The sequence below is a fragment of the Echeneis naucrates genome, chromosome 18 (assembly GCF_900963305.1).
Source record: "Echeneis naucrates chromosome 18, fEcheNa1.1, whole genome shotgun sequence".
NCBI classification, from domain to species: domain Eukaryota; kingdom Metazoa; phylum Chordata; class Actinopteri; order Carangiformes; family Echeneidae; genus Echeneis; species Echeneis naucrates.
In genome coordinates, this window is record NC_042528.1 from 7,432,463 (window position 1) to 7,449,052 (window position 16,590).

Below are 16,590 nucleotides of genomic sequence, written 5' to 3' on the forward strand. Positions count from 1 at the left end.
TTTGACAGGATCTCTGGCATTAAACATTTCTTGCACACAACTTTTTTTTGTCTAAGACTTTTAGAACACCTCTCTTGTTTATTGTTGTGTCATCTAAACTATGTGGGAATTCATATGGTTCTACTTTTTGGAGGGATTGGGAATATTGCCAATAGTTTCTTCAGATTTAGTGGAGTTTGATCAACAAACCACAGATGATAAAGCCAGTGTCCTCACACATACCTCAGTGACAAAAAGCGTCTTTGTGGGTCTTGCACAATCCTGTGTGTGAATTGGCGCGTGGGCACTCATGTCAAAATACTGCTTGGGAAAACAAAGTGACATCAATTAAGTAAAAAAATAAAACAGGAGAGTGTCTGAAAGAAAAACACTCCCAGCTTCCCAGTTTGTTGCCAGTAAACATGACACAAGCACAAACACTTTACAGGTCAGAATGAAACTGAAGATTTTTTTTGTTTGCCTATCACCTGGGAAAGCCCAGCTATAAGGAAAACAGCTTATCTGTCTGTATAGCAAGTTGGGCATATAAATAACAGTTGGTCTTCAGTGCCTGAGAGACCCAACTCCTGAGTATTAGATTCACACGTCTGTGGTGAAGAATCAGCATGACAACTTGCCACATCTCCTGTGGGCACAAGTTCAACCTTTGTTCGCTGCTTAGCTACATGGAAAAAAAAAAAAAAAAAAAAAAGAGAGGTGAAAGTAAAAATCAAAAAAACATTTCATTATAAAGAGGACGATGTGATGTCTTTCAGTGTCACTGCATCTATTTGAATACAGATCACGTCGCTGGCTAAGAGTAACATCGTAACTTCGCCAACTTCCATAACAACCTGCTCATTTCAGAATGCCGGAGCATTTTACACAATCTCATTTTAAATTCAAGTGGAAAACATCGAGCCACCATGGCACTCATCAGCTCTCAGCTCTTTGGTTAAAATCCAGATTCTTACATTTCAAGCTGGTGCAGAATCACATCCAGTGCTTGACTGTCTCTTTTGGATATGCAAGATCTCTCACATTCAATCTGATGTCACTCAGATCCAGTAAACCAGTCAGTCAGCCATCAAAGTAGATGCAAAGTGAGGCCAAGACTATTGGATGTAGAATCAAAGCAGGAAGTGATTTTGAAGTTAAAGAAAAAAAGAAAAGATTAAAAGCACAATGTCAGAATTCATAATTTGTCCATATGAGCTGTGTGTGACGCAGTTGAGCAAATTAGCAGCAATGTCAGGTCAATCAGAAAACATTCATTTAAACCTGACTCAGAGACAGAAGGTGCCAAAGGCTTCAGTTTGATGTGCCAGACTGAAAGTTTACCTGACAGCTGAAACACACAAAGCAGGGAGCCAAAGTGTCTAACTTCTTCATAAGTAAAGAGAAATGGGACATTTTGTCAAGATAATCCCTTTTAATGGCTCATAACTGGATGTATCCTTTAAAAGTGGAATCTGTTTAATTTATATTGTTGGAGGTTTACACTGTCATATATTCAGCAAGAAGTTACAAAAGGTGAGAGCAACAGATGGAAGCCCTGAAACATGAACTACAACAGGAAGCCCTTTTTTACATAAAAGCATACAAGCAGTGATTTCGTTCACCCCAGATGCTTCAGACGAACGCACAGTTTGTATACAGTGCCAGCACAGTGACTTGAAAATAGGGTGACCACAAGTGGTTGATGACTGCCAAAAGAAAATGAAAAGCATCCTTTCCAAACTTACCGTCATAGCCAGCCTCTAACAAACCAAACTGCTCCAGCACCTTAACAAACAGGACCACAACCACCAGCACAGCAATCATCTCCAGTCCCTCCAAGTTCATAGGCAACATCTCGGACATGTCACAGAATACCCATGGCTGAAGACACAGAGCTCAGCGTGTCGCACTGTCTGCAGGCCATTTAACTCCACTTAAGAGCTGTGCATGTCTGGCTCTGATGAGAGACCGCCACAAGTCAGGGAGGGAGGGGGAGAAGAAGTGTGGAACAGAACGGAAGGGGGGGTGGAGTGTCAAGGATAAAGACGAGGGGGCGTGAGGAGAGAATGGAAAAAACAGGCAAGGAGGGAAAGGGGGAGAGGAGGGATGAACCTGAACACAGTAACAAAGTAAAAAAAAAAAGAAGAAGAAGAAGATGATGATGGACAGATCGCTAGCAAAGGAGAGCAAGAGATGGTGATGATGATGCACTGGTTGCTGTGGGATACCGGTTTAGGTTTGGATGTGTGCAAAGGTCAAAAGCATTGAAGTGGTGATTTTGGCTTTTTCTATTGCTACAGCACGACAAGGAACATTGCAAAAGCTTTTCTCACATGCACTACTCTATACACACGTTTATTTATATTTGCCATAAATAAGCATATTCATTGGTACATATTTGTTGCCATGTGGGAGGATACATGTCTCTGTGGATATACCTTGATGCTGACTTAAACATCTCCACAACTATTAGATGGACTACCATTAAATCATTTACAGACGATCCTTTGATTTACTCTAGTGCTACACTTATGTAAACAAATGACTCATCATTGAGTCATTTGGATGGAAGTCCAAAGGTACTCCTCTGCTGAGGTCTATATTGTAACGTAATATAATGTTTAATTGCTCGAAAAAGTGTGCACACAGTGTTATCTCACCAGCACAAAACTGGACAAAAGAATCACAATGGCTTCATCAATATTCTGATTGTATTTGGGTGCCAACTTCAAAAAAAATTTACAGACTTGGGCTGGACTGGTGCAACTGTGTCTGGTTCACTTAAATTACTGGTATTACTGGTATGATATTTGAATTCGCAAAAGAGTCGGAGTCTCACTAACTAAGGTTATAACTAAGGTTATCCTCTGTCTGCTCAACAAAAAGTCATGCCAGTCATTTTCTGCATTAAGGAATTTCATTCTTCCACATTTATCACTACAGTCATTTGGGCCTTTAGAGCCATTCAGTACTCAAAAGTAAATTGACATATGACAAAGGTGAACACGAATTACTCCATCCATAACAGTTCTAAGGTTCTTTTAAGCTATTGAAAATGCAATTAAATATGAGTCCATTGCTGTGCACTTGTGAATGGCACAGCTGCAGGAAAAAAAAAGAAAAAAGAAAAAAGAAAAATTACTCTTGATTAGGACAGAGGCCAATTCCTCTTAGCAGGAGGAGCTCATCAAATACATGTGTTGTAAATTATAGATTATCTGCTTCATAAAATAAATGAAATCGCTCCTTTACTGCACACAATAAACTGCATGGTACAATATACAACATATACAAAAGCATAAAATTTGCAAGCTAAAGAAAAAGCAGATGTGAATAGAAATGTATAGTATTCCCTGCATTATCACTATGATCCCAAAAGAACCAAAAAAAGGTTAATTCTCGTTGAGATATCAATAACAGACTTTTCTCTGAATAATAACAGAAGATTTTCATAAAATTGCTGCAGTCATTTCCCCGACAAAAAGAACCCCTTGCAATTCCCACTAAAGCCAGTGCTGTGGAAACATTTCCAGTATGCTCCACCTTTACAATATTTGCTCTGCTGAAGAACTAATAGCAGGTATGATAGAGTTGAAACTCAAAGACGCTGTCGGTGGACGGATCAGTGCAAAATGTCATCTTGAGAAAGAACCTGCATTGGTGACCTCACCATCACCTGGACTTAAAATAAAGCATGAAACCACGAGGAAGGGATGACAGGGGAGAGGTCAGGGGGAAAGACAACACGGCAAACGAGACAGAACCCAGAGGCTGTGATTGGATATGTGCCTGCAGTTAGCAGCAGGTTGCTACCACAGACAGGAAAATAATGTATCTGACGTATCAGTAGAAATCTACATTACACTTGTGATGGGGGTCATTAAAAGTGATCAAGTGGACAGTCTTGGAATCTGGAATAATTCCTTCAATTTCTCATGTTGTTGACATTTTGGAGCGCCTATTCACAAGCTTAAAATGAACTAACAACGCCCGGCTGCCTGGCTTCTATCAGATCTTCTAAATAAACCAAAAAAAAAAACTAAATATTTATTTCAAAATGTCTTGCAATATCAACACATTCCAGGACAAAACCACAAGAAGTATGGTTATTAAGAAAAAAAAAGACACTGTAGTTCATAATTAAAAGCTGTTCCAGTGAAAAGGGACATCGCAGAACCTCTCAGGAATTGATCTGGTCCCATGTTCATCACAGTCCGTCAGCTCAAAGGCAATGGTTAGGGCAGCAACCTACCATGGAAACAACCTCTGTGCTGCATATGCTACTGGGCAGCTCATTTCGTGCACTATCAGTTACTTTACTTTATTTGTGGCAGCTGACTAAGAGCCAAATATAACTCCTGAGCCCCAAGAGACAGAGACAGAGAGAGAGAGGAAGAGAGAGAGCAAGTCTGTGGGTCTGTGTCTCTGTGTGTGTGTGTGTGTGTGTGTGTGTGTGTGTGTGTGTGTGTGTGTGTGCTGTCTGGATAAGACAGGATAGGGAAGTGAGTAAGAAGCTCTTGAGAACAGGGGTTATCAAGGTGAAAAGAAGGTGTGATAGGTATTTGCATGTTCAACAGACAAAAATAACCATCGAGTTTGTTTTTATTTGTGAGGGGAAAGTCTTGCCTAAAGCTTTTTCTCAAGTGTGTTTATTTCTATTTCCTTTTGAACAATAACATCAGAACATGACCTTATCTGAGAGAAACTTCCAACATCTGTTTTCCCCAATCACCTGAGAACTTTTCACAGGGTGTAATCAACCATCTTGGCAAATGGTAATGAAAATAATCAAGATCTGTGCATGTCATCAGCACACAGTATGCCGTATCAATCAGCATGTGATTGGTAATGAAGGTAATTGACGGCATGGAGCATTGTTGTGTGTTGGTTGAAGCTGTGAGCATGCACTGTACTGCAGGCCGCAGAGAATGGCTGCAGCACCTGCAAACTCAAACTGTGTCATGTAAAATACATTTAATGTAGCATAGAGTTCTACAGTCTGCCATTAGCAGTATTAGCATTATCACAGTGATTAGTCGAGCAGCATATACAGGGAAAACCCCTCTACACCTCCACAAACAAGCAAAAGGCAGAAAGCGCTGTCTTATGTTAGATTAAGTTACAATTGAATTTTCATCATCACGCAAAGGACAGAGCTGCAGAAGGGCGTTAAAACAAATTGATGTCCTCAATTTGTTTGGAGAAATTACACAAGAGGGCCCCAGTGGCCTGTAACCTTCAAACAATATAGTTAATTGCAAATTAATATGATTTGGGTCTTGTTAAATTCCCTTTAATGGATCACAGTAGAATGAGTTTGGAGTCAAATTTGTTGGGTAAGACATTTTCTTGGAAAGAGAGCATAACCTAATATAAAGTGCTCACATGTAATTGAATCAAAAGGTCTCTGTTTTATAGTGAGCAACAATCAAGGTTCTTGACACACAAAACAGGTCCAGAGTGATGAGCGACATGTTGAATAAATGCAAACCACAAATAATCTAACAGAACTGCTTGGTTTGACATGCTTTCAAATGTGATCTAAATGTTCTTCTGTTTGTTCATGTTAATCCCGTTTTCATTACCGTCTAATGACCAAACGCATGAATGTTTCAGGAAATAATCAGTGTTTTATACAGAAGCTTGTAGGAATGTAGAAAATACCATTTGCAATAAATTGCAACTCTGAGTACCAATCAGAAGAAAACTATTTTGGTCCTTTCTTCTCACTGCAAAAAGCTCATTTATTTGATTTTGCTGCCATCAAGTGGAAATGGCACGAATGAACAAGCCAACGCACTAAATCAGGTAGACTGGAGCCACAAACTGATCAATGGGTCAGAAATATGCAAAAGAAGGATCAGATTACAAAAATATTACACTTTAAATAGCTTTTAAGATTTTACATTTCATCGCCATTATCAGGAGCATCCATTTAAATACAGTATCTCTCTCTGTCCCTTAAATCTTTGCTCTTGCTCTTATTCTGTCTTGCTTCTTGCCTGGCTTGATGCCTGGCAGAGGTTAAAATGTGTGGAGGACACATGAATCACTTAAACATCCTCACTTGGGCTACAAACACCATACAGCCATTCAACTGACAGCATTATGGAGTATTATGAAGGATGTGCTGGTGAATGAGGTGCTCAGGCAAACCAGGACTGCACCCTGGGGTGTCAGTAAGAAACTTCAATTGCTCTGACAATGTCCAACTGTGCTGCAGTGGCCCAGATCACTGTCTGTACACAGCTAAGCCCAGTTTTCTGCACCTGCAGAGCTTCGCTGAGCAAGATCCCATTAATCCAGTTCTAAGTGAGTTCTCTTGATACTGGTCACAGCGCCCTTTGGGAAAGAAGTGATTAATTTCACAAAGCGAACTGCAGCACCAAGCAATAAACCAGAATGGGAGAGCCAAAACAAGACCAAAAGCTAACTGACATGGATTTGCTTTTCAATTTAAATGCTAATTTAAAGAACTGAAAAACCAATACAGTATAATGACACCAAGCCTTTGAAGGGAGTTGAGATTGAGATTACATGTTGCGGGTAACTGAAGAAAAATTACACCAAAAAGGAAGTAAAAACTACATCAGTGACCATTCCACATTTCGTCATATAAGGCTAGCTTTTGTACATTTGCATTAGCTTCAGACTTTTATATGCAACGTAACTTGATAAAAATCAATGACGTTTTCAATCTGTAGGGACAAAAAATCCATTTCATCTTGAGATAATTTTCCAGTGGGAGACTATAGATTCATCCATATGCCTTTTTAAAATTCAAGGGAAGCCTTATATCAGCAGAAAGCTGGAAAGTGGCGACTGGTTTTCCACTAAGTGCTGCTCTGCAGTCTGAGGTAGTTCAGAGTAATTCATACAAGATAATTACATTTTTAAAGTGCCTACATTCTAGCCTACATTCATCACCAGTGGCCATTAACTAAAGTCCTTATGGGACTGTCATTGTCTGACAGTTTATATCACGATATGGATCAACTGACTTGTACCTTTGGAGAAATGAAAAGTGCTTAAGCATGTGCTTAATGAAATGTTCTTCTGAGTACTTCTATGAGAAATGCTTCATGTGACAGATGGGTTGGAAACATTTAATGGGATCAAGTGAAAATGCTTTAAGGTGAAGAGATTTATTTATTTTTATTTTTTTTTTTTAGACTAAAGAGCAATCATCAAAAATTTTGACTGAAACACTGTTCATAGTTACATTACACTCAGTGTCAGAACTGGGTGTAATGTAATAGAGAAGATCTCCCTTAGCTTATGTTCAATTTTGTATCATGATGAGCAAAGGTCTGCATTTTTATCAGAATGTTTCCTGTTTTTCCATTTGATCAGATTTGGCTACAAGCAAGCATGGTGACTGGTCGCATGGCTACTCCAACAATGACAGCTGCTCTCCCTGTGGTCGGCCAAAGTCTCCACTCAGTTCTGTAAACACCAGAAGGCCTGCAAGTAGATGAGGCCAGCAACAAGAACCACACTTGTGTTAATGTCATGAAGAACCAAAAAAAAAAAAAAAAAAAACCCAAAACAAACTATCCAAACTATATGAAACTAAATTGTATGAGGTTTTGTGCTATTTTCAGTGACAGAAAGGCATCAAACACGACACACACACTAATTTACCAATTTGTAGCCTGAGTCACTGTCAATGTTGTGCTTTTAGTATTTGAGCAACCTATTTTTCAGGTACCCATTCAACTCCTACACAAAATGTACTCATAACAGATACCAACAACATAAACAGGCAAGAGATTCTAAATAATAATCGTAGAAAGGACAGGGCCAAACACATCAGCAAGTACAAATATAGCGATGCTGTTCACATCTCATATCCACAACCACTCAGAGCCAGACTGAGTGGGTTTGGAGAGCATTTTGAGGGCAAAGTTTCTATGAGTGGTTACTGGAGCGTCATCTCTTGTCATGTCTATCAGTACAGCTATGGAAATTAATAGAAAGCATTAGAGTGGGTAGTGGAGAAGCACCAAGGTCTCCTAGACAGCGCGGGTTTCATTATTTTATCCTCATCGGCTAAACCTGACATGATGTGAACTAGTATGTTCCACATTATGTCAAAAAATAAATAAATAAATAAAAATTGTACATGTATTTGTACAATAAAATCATAGAATCATTTATTCCACCAACTCCTTCTGAAAGTTTTTATGGCACATTTAAATGTCACCGTGGAGCTAATATTACCTTAATTAAATAATTTCACTGAAATAAGAAACCAGCTTGTTTCAATTACTTAAAAAAAAAAAAAATCATGGACCAATGTTTCAAGAGTTGTGAAGGGTTGTGAATTATCAGAGGTAAATCATCACCAGTATCACTGCATAATTGTCTTGAGAATACGCTAATGAGAGCATAGGATGCGTTTTCATGTAATGATTTAAAGCATAAGCACCATTTTCAGGCAATCGTGAATCACCAATTGCGGCGTGTGTCCTTATTCGATAAAAAATACAACTGAAGAAATACAACCTATTCATGCTATTCTCCATTTCTAAATAAACACAGTAACACAATTTTGCATATCAGGGTGCCATGCTCTCCGTTCTAAGTCTCTGTGTGTGAGAAATGTGCTTACAGTGCACACAGCTGCCTTCTCTATGATCTATTGCTTGAAAGAGTTACAAAGACTCATTTATTTTTCTGCCGAGCTCTTTCCAAACACCTGAGTGAAATATGACTTATGGTGCTTAAAATGTCATCCATTCTGCTGCTCTCCCACTACACCACTAAATATAACATCTGACAGTTACTGTCTGCTGGCCACCCACTAAATATTTCATTGTTCTTTAATAAAGATTGGACTTCCTCATCTTTTCTTACTGTGACAATCTGTGACAGCAATGCTGATCAACACATTATTGCAGGAAGACAGAGATATAACATAAGCTTTTGCGACTGTGTTGGCAGGGAGTTGATGTGGCATGCTGTGTGTGTGTGTGTGCGTGCGTGCGTGTGTGCTGCCACTGTAAATCAGTATTGAGAAGAGGAAATGGAAGAAGTCAAGTATGTGAAGTTCACCCTGAAATGCTCACCAAAATTTCACAAATTTCAAGTCAATTTCATGGACTGCTGTCTGGCCACATGAATTCAGATGGGATCATAAAGAAACAAGCAGATTGATGAGAAATCCTATGGTGGTCCAACGCACACATGCACACACGCACACACACACATACAAAGAAAGATGACGACTAACGGCTAATTTCACTAGCAGAAAACACAATATAAGGAAAACACTTCAGTTTCGTCTTTCTCATTATCTTTGCTAACAGCTTGTTTAAAATTTAAGACTTCTGTTCTTCCCCTCATGCCTACCTGTTGTCTTGCGTCTTGGTTTTGGCTGGAGAGAGAAGATGACCATTAGAGCCCCCATGGTTCACAATTTCTCACTTAGTGATCGGGAAGTCCTGTTAGATTTGAAATACTTCCTCTTCCACACAAGGAAGGCTTCAGGGTAACAAAGGAGGGGAACAAAAAACAAAGAGATGCTGGCCACCTTGCATGAAGAATGAAGGCTTCAGTCTAAACTTCTCCTTTATATTCACCCTGACTAGGTGGGCAGCCCGACGAGCAATAGGAGTGGGAGTAGAACGTGCGTGCCTCTGTTGAGTTTTGAATTTTGACGCGCACTCTCCGCAGCCCCCCCCCCCCCGCTTTCCTGGTCTAGTGAGAGTCTGGTAGCTGATCTCTGCTCTGCAAAAATCTACTTTGTACCAGTTGAGCACCTAGATTAATTGAGCACTTGGAGCGCGAGCCAGTAGCATGCTGGGGAGAGTGGTACTTGCACAAATTTCAGATCTCGCCTCACAAAGGGAGGGAGGGATTGCAGAAAGCTGAGATCTCATGCTGTACAGAACCATTATTCCTTACTCTCTGCCTTTCATAACATACCCTGTTATGAAAGGGAGGAGAACACCATGCTGTCTGTAACTCTAAGAAAGAACTGAGAAGTCCAGCTGACAGTGGCTAGGATAAATATTTAAATTAGTTACAGTCACTAATAAGTGTCTTTGTGAATGTCCCTTTTAATAGCTACTGCTGACAAGCCATTTTATCCACAGAAAAGAGAGACATGAACATCAATATTCATCTACGCAGTGCAATGGAAACAAGCCTTTAATTCACCAGGCGAAATCTCACCACTAAAAATAGTCCAATTTACTTGGGCATTACTTGTTGAATCAAAATGTAAAAATTGTCAAATATATTACTTAAAAAATTAGAACACTGATCTCTCCAAGCTTCAGAAAATTCTACATTAGAAATAGATTGGTTGGATATTCACTATAATAGAAGTATTTGCAATCTCACACAAAATCTCCTGTCTCGCTGAGGAGGTCATTATGCATCCCAACATCCACCTCATGAACAAAGGTGATCGCCTCTTCAGAGCTGATCCTGTGGTTGCTTATTTGGCCGACTCCGACCATCTTTGGGGAAGATCCGTCGGATTAAAGAGAAGGGCAAGAGGTCAGAATCATGTAAGGTAGCACATCTTTTTCATCGTATTTCTATCCTTTGCTTAGAATGAGGGAAAGAAAAAAAAACCGCAGATGAGATGCTTGCCTGATGTGAAAATAAAGAAGAGAAAAACAGAATGGAATATACTTCTGCTCTGTGTGCCACCCACGTTCAATTCATTCATTTTACGAACTGCATGACAGCAGTCCAATTCAGAAACAGAATGGCCAAGCGCTGCAATCAAGTACCAATTCGCACCCACGCTATTAACTTCCTTCCGGTTGGCCGTGTTGCTCTGAGATCTCCTCCAGATGTCACACAGAAGATAGTGTACCAGTGAGAGGACAGTTTTCAGGATTAATGCCCCTACTTGCTTTGGGGCTGTAAAATGTACACCCACATACACTGTACAAACAAAAGCACACACCGTCACACACAAATAAATTACTGGGGACGTCTTCAAGGTCAGGGACCTTTGAATCACCAATGTTCACCCTATTTCTTGTGAAATTGAATTCCTGTATCATCATGACACCTGTATTATACTACTAACAACCTCCTTCACTGAAGTAAAGCAAAAAGTCATCCTTATGCTTCTGCATGAGTTACTGGCTTTGGTAAATGCTTCGAAAGACATGAGATTTCATCTCAGCAAGCAAGGACAGTTTACCTTTAGATATCTGTCTTCTCATCAGTCTCTGTTCTCTTATTCTCAATCTGAATTGAGAAGAGACAAATGCGAGTTAAACAGGACGTTCTTTTTGTGTTGAACTCTCTTCAAACACACAAATCTTTCCCTGACCTCAATTTCTAGACTTGAATTTTATCCGAAAAACTGAGGTTAAAATATTTTGTCACGATTCGAGTTTACAGAGCTAATAATAAAACAATCTCTTTGAACAAAGTTGTGTTGCAGACATGTCCTTTTGCCATGTTGGAGAGTAAATGAAGTTTAGGTTCTCAGGGAAACCACCAGCAGAGCAATAGATTATATAAATGACATATATGGAATTGAATCCCAGTTTGAGCTGAGAGTTGAACTGAGAAATACTACACATAAGAGGTGCTGTGATAAAGTGTCAGAAGCATAACCACTGAGCATGAACTCTTCAGCTGCAGCCGCAGTTTGAGAATTGGTCCAAATCAGCTGAGCATGGTTTTTTAAAGGGTAGCCAAATTATGTTGGAGCTGTAATGACTTTTCATTAAATTAGACACTCCAGAGAACAGGGTGGAATGATCAAATGTCTCTGGTGTACATCATCTCCACACATATTGAGGCTTATTCCACGCAACTGGAGTAAAAAAATAATAATAATAATAAAATCTAAAAACAATCTGGTTAACAGCATGAAGGATTTGTGAGACAAATTGCAATGGCAGCACAGTTAATTTAAAAATGAATGAATATGAATAAAAATGTATAGTAAAAAGAACACAAATAATATTTGCTTCACTTAGACTGTCGACATCAATCAGGCTTGGTCATTATGGGGCCAATATTCAGCACAACATGCAGGCATCTTGAACATGTTAATGGTTGTGCATTTCAAATATGTACGTGCACTGTTGCCCACAGCTCTCCTACACACTTGAGATGGCTGTCTGTAATCCTGAGAGGTGGGCTTCATGTCTTTTTTTTTTTTTCTGACTCAGACGGAGGATGGCGAGCCGTAGATGGCGAGCTGCCCCTTCATCTTTTGAACTGTGTGCAAAGACGAATTCAAGTACTTCAGCAATCGCTACAGAAAGCTTGTAAACCGCAACTGATGTGTTGTATCAGACGTTTAGCTGCGTAAAAGGTTGCTCCCACTGAAGACCAAAACAGCTCTATGCTTTCACACTTGAGTGAGCATCACCTACAAAAGCATTTCTGCTTTCATAAGGAAGGCCTCTATGGATTGTCTTACAGACAGGAGCACATATTTTCAAATAAACAGGCCTATTTTTACGCAGCATGGTGTCAAGATGCAGGAATCTACAATGAGCATTTCACTCACATATGACTGATAATTTGGGAAATCATGTGTTAACCACAACAAAGTGGTCAGGCTAGTACTAAATTTCCTATGAACAACCTCAAATGAAAGCATTATTGAGGATGACTTTTAATGTTTCTGCGATAGAAATAATCATTCATTATGTTAATTAGCATTGATAATTTCATCACTTTTTTCCCCAAAACTAAAGTTTTTCATAAACATTAATAGAAGTAATAGAACAAATACCTGTAGGATCCTACAAGAGTGATAAAGAATATAAATTCAGTAGGACCAGTCCAAACATGCCAGCACATCTCTCTACTTTAGTCTGAAATGTTTGAGCATCTCCTCAACTTTAGCAGCTCACCTACAATGAATCACTTTTCTGATGTGGTTGGAAAAGCAGAGTCCTGTGTGCACATCTTACGGTTCAGTAAACCGAAGCAAAGTCCTTATGCAAGCTGCATGGTTGTTGATCAAAACAATATGTCTAAATATCATATTTATAGAAATGATCATGCCCCAAAGGTTTTTCATTCAGGGACACCATGCCACGACAAATAACAGTCGGTGTAAAGCTCCTTTGCTGCGGTTGAAATGACTGCACTATACAGATTTCTATTCTCTTGGTCGATACTGTTGGTCATATGTTAAGCTGTGACAAAATTAGGACATTGCGTGATGTTATTACTGATTGTAAATTTTTTTATGTTCTGCTTAGGGTTTGCATTTTCTCATGCAAATATGCATTTCCATGATTGTCTAGTCTTCTATCATTACATTTATATTGCATACACTAAATCCTAGAAGTTGTAAGAGTCACTTCTTGAATCTTATGTATATTTAAAAATCCTATACTGCATATATTCCATTATGTTTTGAGAGCTGAGCTTTTTATTCTAAACTCAGAATATATATTAATTTCTGTTTTGGCCCAATTTCTGAGGGATTATTATTCTCATTAGTCTAAGTGCAGCATTTTTAATGCCCACTGAGTGGTAGGAGAACACTGTGTGCAAGCACCTTTGTTAGTTATTGCATTTTAAAAGAACACGGGCACCTTTCTCTGTGCACTGCTCCTTTTCACAGTGTTGTCAAAGAGAGGAAAAGCGGTTCTGAACTCATCTCATATTGTTTTACAGCTTAACTGGTTTAAGGTGAGGGAGAATTCACTATGGCGACACATTCTTGTCCGATGTCATCCATCCTATGGGTAATTTAGACTGACACATACAGACCACCAAGTCGACATCTGATCAATAAAACTTGTGTGTAGGAGCCTGCTCCTTTGAAACTGGGAGAAGGTCCCGTTGACTGGCAAATTAAGTGCCGACACATAAACTGACAGTTTGATTAATTTGTGTCACATTAGCCTCCTGCAGCAAGCGGACACCGATGCCTAGAGCCTACTGCTGTCACACCATGCAGGCCACATTCATTGATCTAAACAGACAAAAAATAAAATATTAAAAACACTTTGAAAAGGCACAAATGTGCAGCCAAAAAACAAAATGAAATTTCTTCTTTGAAAGAATGCAGACCAATCCGTCTATTCAAACTGTGTAAACGTTATAGTGCAGATAGGAAAGGTAAAAAATGAACAAGGCACACATGAAGACATATGGCATGCACATTGTAAAAAGTATTGATCAATAGGTGTGTTTAAGCTTCCCAAATAATTTTACCAAGAAGGAGGCTTAAATTGTTTTTTAAAACCTGCATTGAGGTTAATTATCAAAAACATCATCATCACAATATAGACAGTCGGCCCCACCTTCTTATTACCTTTCCACCATTTGCATGCCCCTGTTGCCAGATGGAAAGTCTGATAATCAGTTTACAATAGGACTTTTGGCCTCTCTGTATATCATATCTGATATATGCGTCAACGTATTAGTCTTTTTTTCCATTTTAAAATAATTTCCAAGCTTTGGCTTATTTAAGATATCCTCTTTCCAGGAACACAACAGTGGGCTTAAATATACTGTTACTGGCATTGGCCATAGATTCTAAACACAAATTAAGGATCAATGTATTTAATTATTTGATTATTATTAGTTCATTCATGATATGAAAAAAAATAAAATAATTTTCACAATTGCTCTAATGAATAGTCGCTATCGACAGAAAAAGGAGTGCATTGTCATATTTTAGACAGTAGAGGGAGCAACTGAATTATCTTTAAACCATCAGCACTCTTACAGCCCTCTCTTTTTAAAAACATGGGGAAATCAACCTCAGCATTGTGCTGTTTAGTTTACACCAATCCCCACATCTGTACAACATTATAAAAGCCAACTCGCAATAATTCCACTTGTCCAAAGTAAAAAGTATTGGGATCAAAACTACTCTGCCTCTTAACATCTAGACAAGTTATATAGCATAGATTTTACAACAAAGATGAGGGGCCCCTGACAAAAAGAAATATGTAAATAAAGGAGAGCAGACGTCCTTTTTTTCCATGACGTAATACAACGTCTGCCAAAAGAACACTGTAAGGTTTCAGAGCTCTTTCTGCAACAAACTATTAATCTTCCATTTTCCAATACACATTTTACTGTCAGCTTTATGTTAGAGCCCCCCCCACCGCCTCCCCTTCACCCAGAGATGGGAGGAAACTCTGGGCACCAATCAATGATTTCCCAGGCCATTTTCATGACACGCTCCAAGAACTGCAACCAAAGCAGTGCTATTTAAAAAGGAAATGAAATGTAAAGGTGTCAGAAATGGCTCCCATTAAGCTTTCTCAGTGACATCAACATAAGGCAAAGTGTGAAACTGTTCATGAATATTTGTTTTTTCTTCCTGCAGAGGAAGAAAGAGGCTGAAAGCAGCAATCTTACAGGAAAAGGCTGCAGTAAACAGGAAGAACAGAAATGGCCTTGTGGTTTATCCTCTTACACAAGAAGCACTTTTATAAATACTAACAAAATCCTGTAGAAAAGCATTCAGTATATGCCTTGCAACTGTGCAACTAATCAAGATGTGCAGATGGAAATATGACAAAGAGCATTTTTAACATTTTAAGAGTCTTTCAGCAGTATTTGGATAAAGTGCTGCATATCCCGGCGTCGAGATGCTCATCTTGGAAACAATCTACAACTTGCTGTCTCTAGTTGTAGATCAATTAAGAATGGTCCACAGAGCTCATTAGGCATATTTACAGGGCAGCACTTCAGCCATAGTAAACTGACCTTTACTGTCCACTTAACAACACATATCAAGAATAATCATGGCAAAGATAACTCTACATATTCTTTTGGGCACATCAAACTATCATGTCTAACATGTAGAACCCACTAATCCTAGCCATAGTATGTTGCTGCAGTGACAAAAACACTGCACTACCTGCCCAGATAGTATGAATCAGTTGGCAGTAGCCTCATGGTGTGCCCCTTATCTCGCTGCCATCAATCAGAGAGAAACGTGGCCAAGTGAAAAGGTTATAAATGGTGGCACAAAAACAAAAGCCTAATTTCCTCCACAGCGCCAAGCAGGACAGCTCAGCCACATTTATGTTTATTGAACCCCAGTGAAACCTCGATTTGCTTGGCACTGTATCTTAGCTGATAAAATATCTCTTGTCCATGATGTAGAATGAGGCAGCACAGCTGTTTGGGGACATCTTGAATAAACAACAAGGAAGCTTTGGCAAGCTCTATGTATTCATGTTTGTGTGCATACATAAACATCAATTTTTTCCTGTCAATCTCACCTTTGTTCACATTATTATCCAAAAAAATAGCTGATTGTAAACAGAGGAGAAAAGACTGAGTCAGCAGCACTTAAAGTGATGTGTCTAAAAAGAGAACTTTCCTCAAGCCTCAGGAAAAAAAGCTGATGAGCTGGCCTGTGTCCTAATTTTAATTCAATGCGACACATCCAGAGAAAAACGGTTAAAAGCAAGTAGCTTCTTTTTACTGCAGTCCGAATGCAGAAAAAGAGACTATACAGATTTTGAATTGTCTCATCCAGCAACAGCGCTCATCTCGGGCTGTCCAACACGGACGCCAGCCAAGCAGTTACAGTTGAGTCTCAATGGCACCCGCTTGTGTCTGTCATTAGCACATCCCCCACCTGCTGTCATTGGGCACCCTGTGGACCCGGCCTCTGTCACATTCTTTTATTAC

The 16,590-nt window shown here is 39.2% G+C and overlaps 1 protein-coding gene across 3 annotated transcripts in view; it reads right to left on the reverse strand.

Annotated features, from left to right (window-relative positions):
* The window catches only part of kcnip4a (potassium voltage-gated channel interacting protein 4a), a 98,028-nt gene that overhangs the window by 37,124 nt on the left and 44,314 nt on the right, over positions 1 to 16,590 (reverse strand). The window contains exon 1 of one of the 3 annotated variants that reach the window (XM_029526119.1): positions 1,725 to 1,824. The exons of the other annotated variants lie outside the window; for them this stretch is intronic. Coding sequence (XP_029381979.1) covers positions 1,725 to 1,824 — 100 coding nt within the window. Of the gene's footprint in view, positions 1 to 1,724; positions 1,825 to 16,590 lie in introns of those variants that run through there. 3 annotated transcript variants of the gene reach the window in all.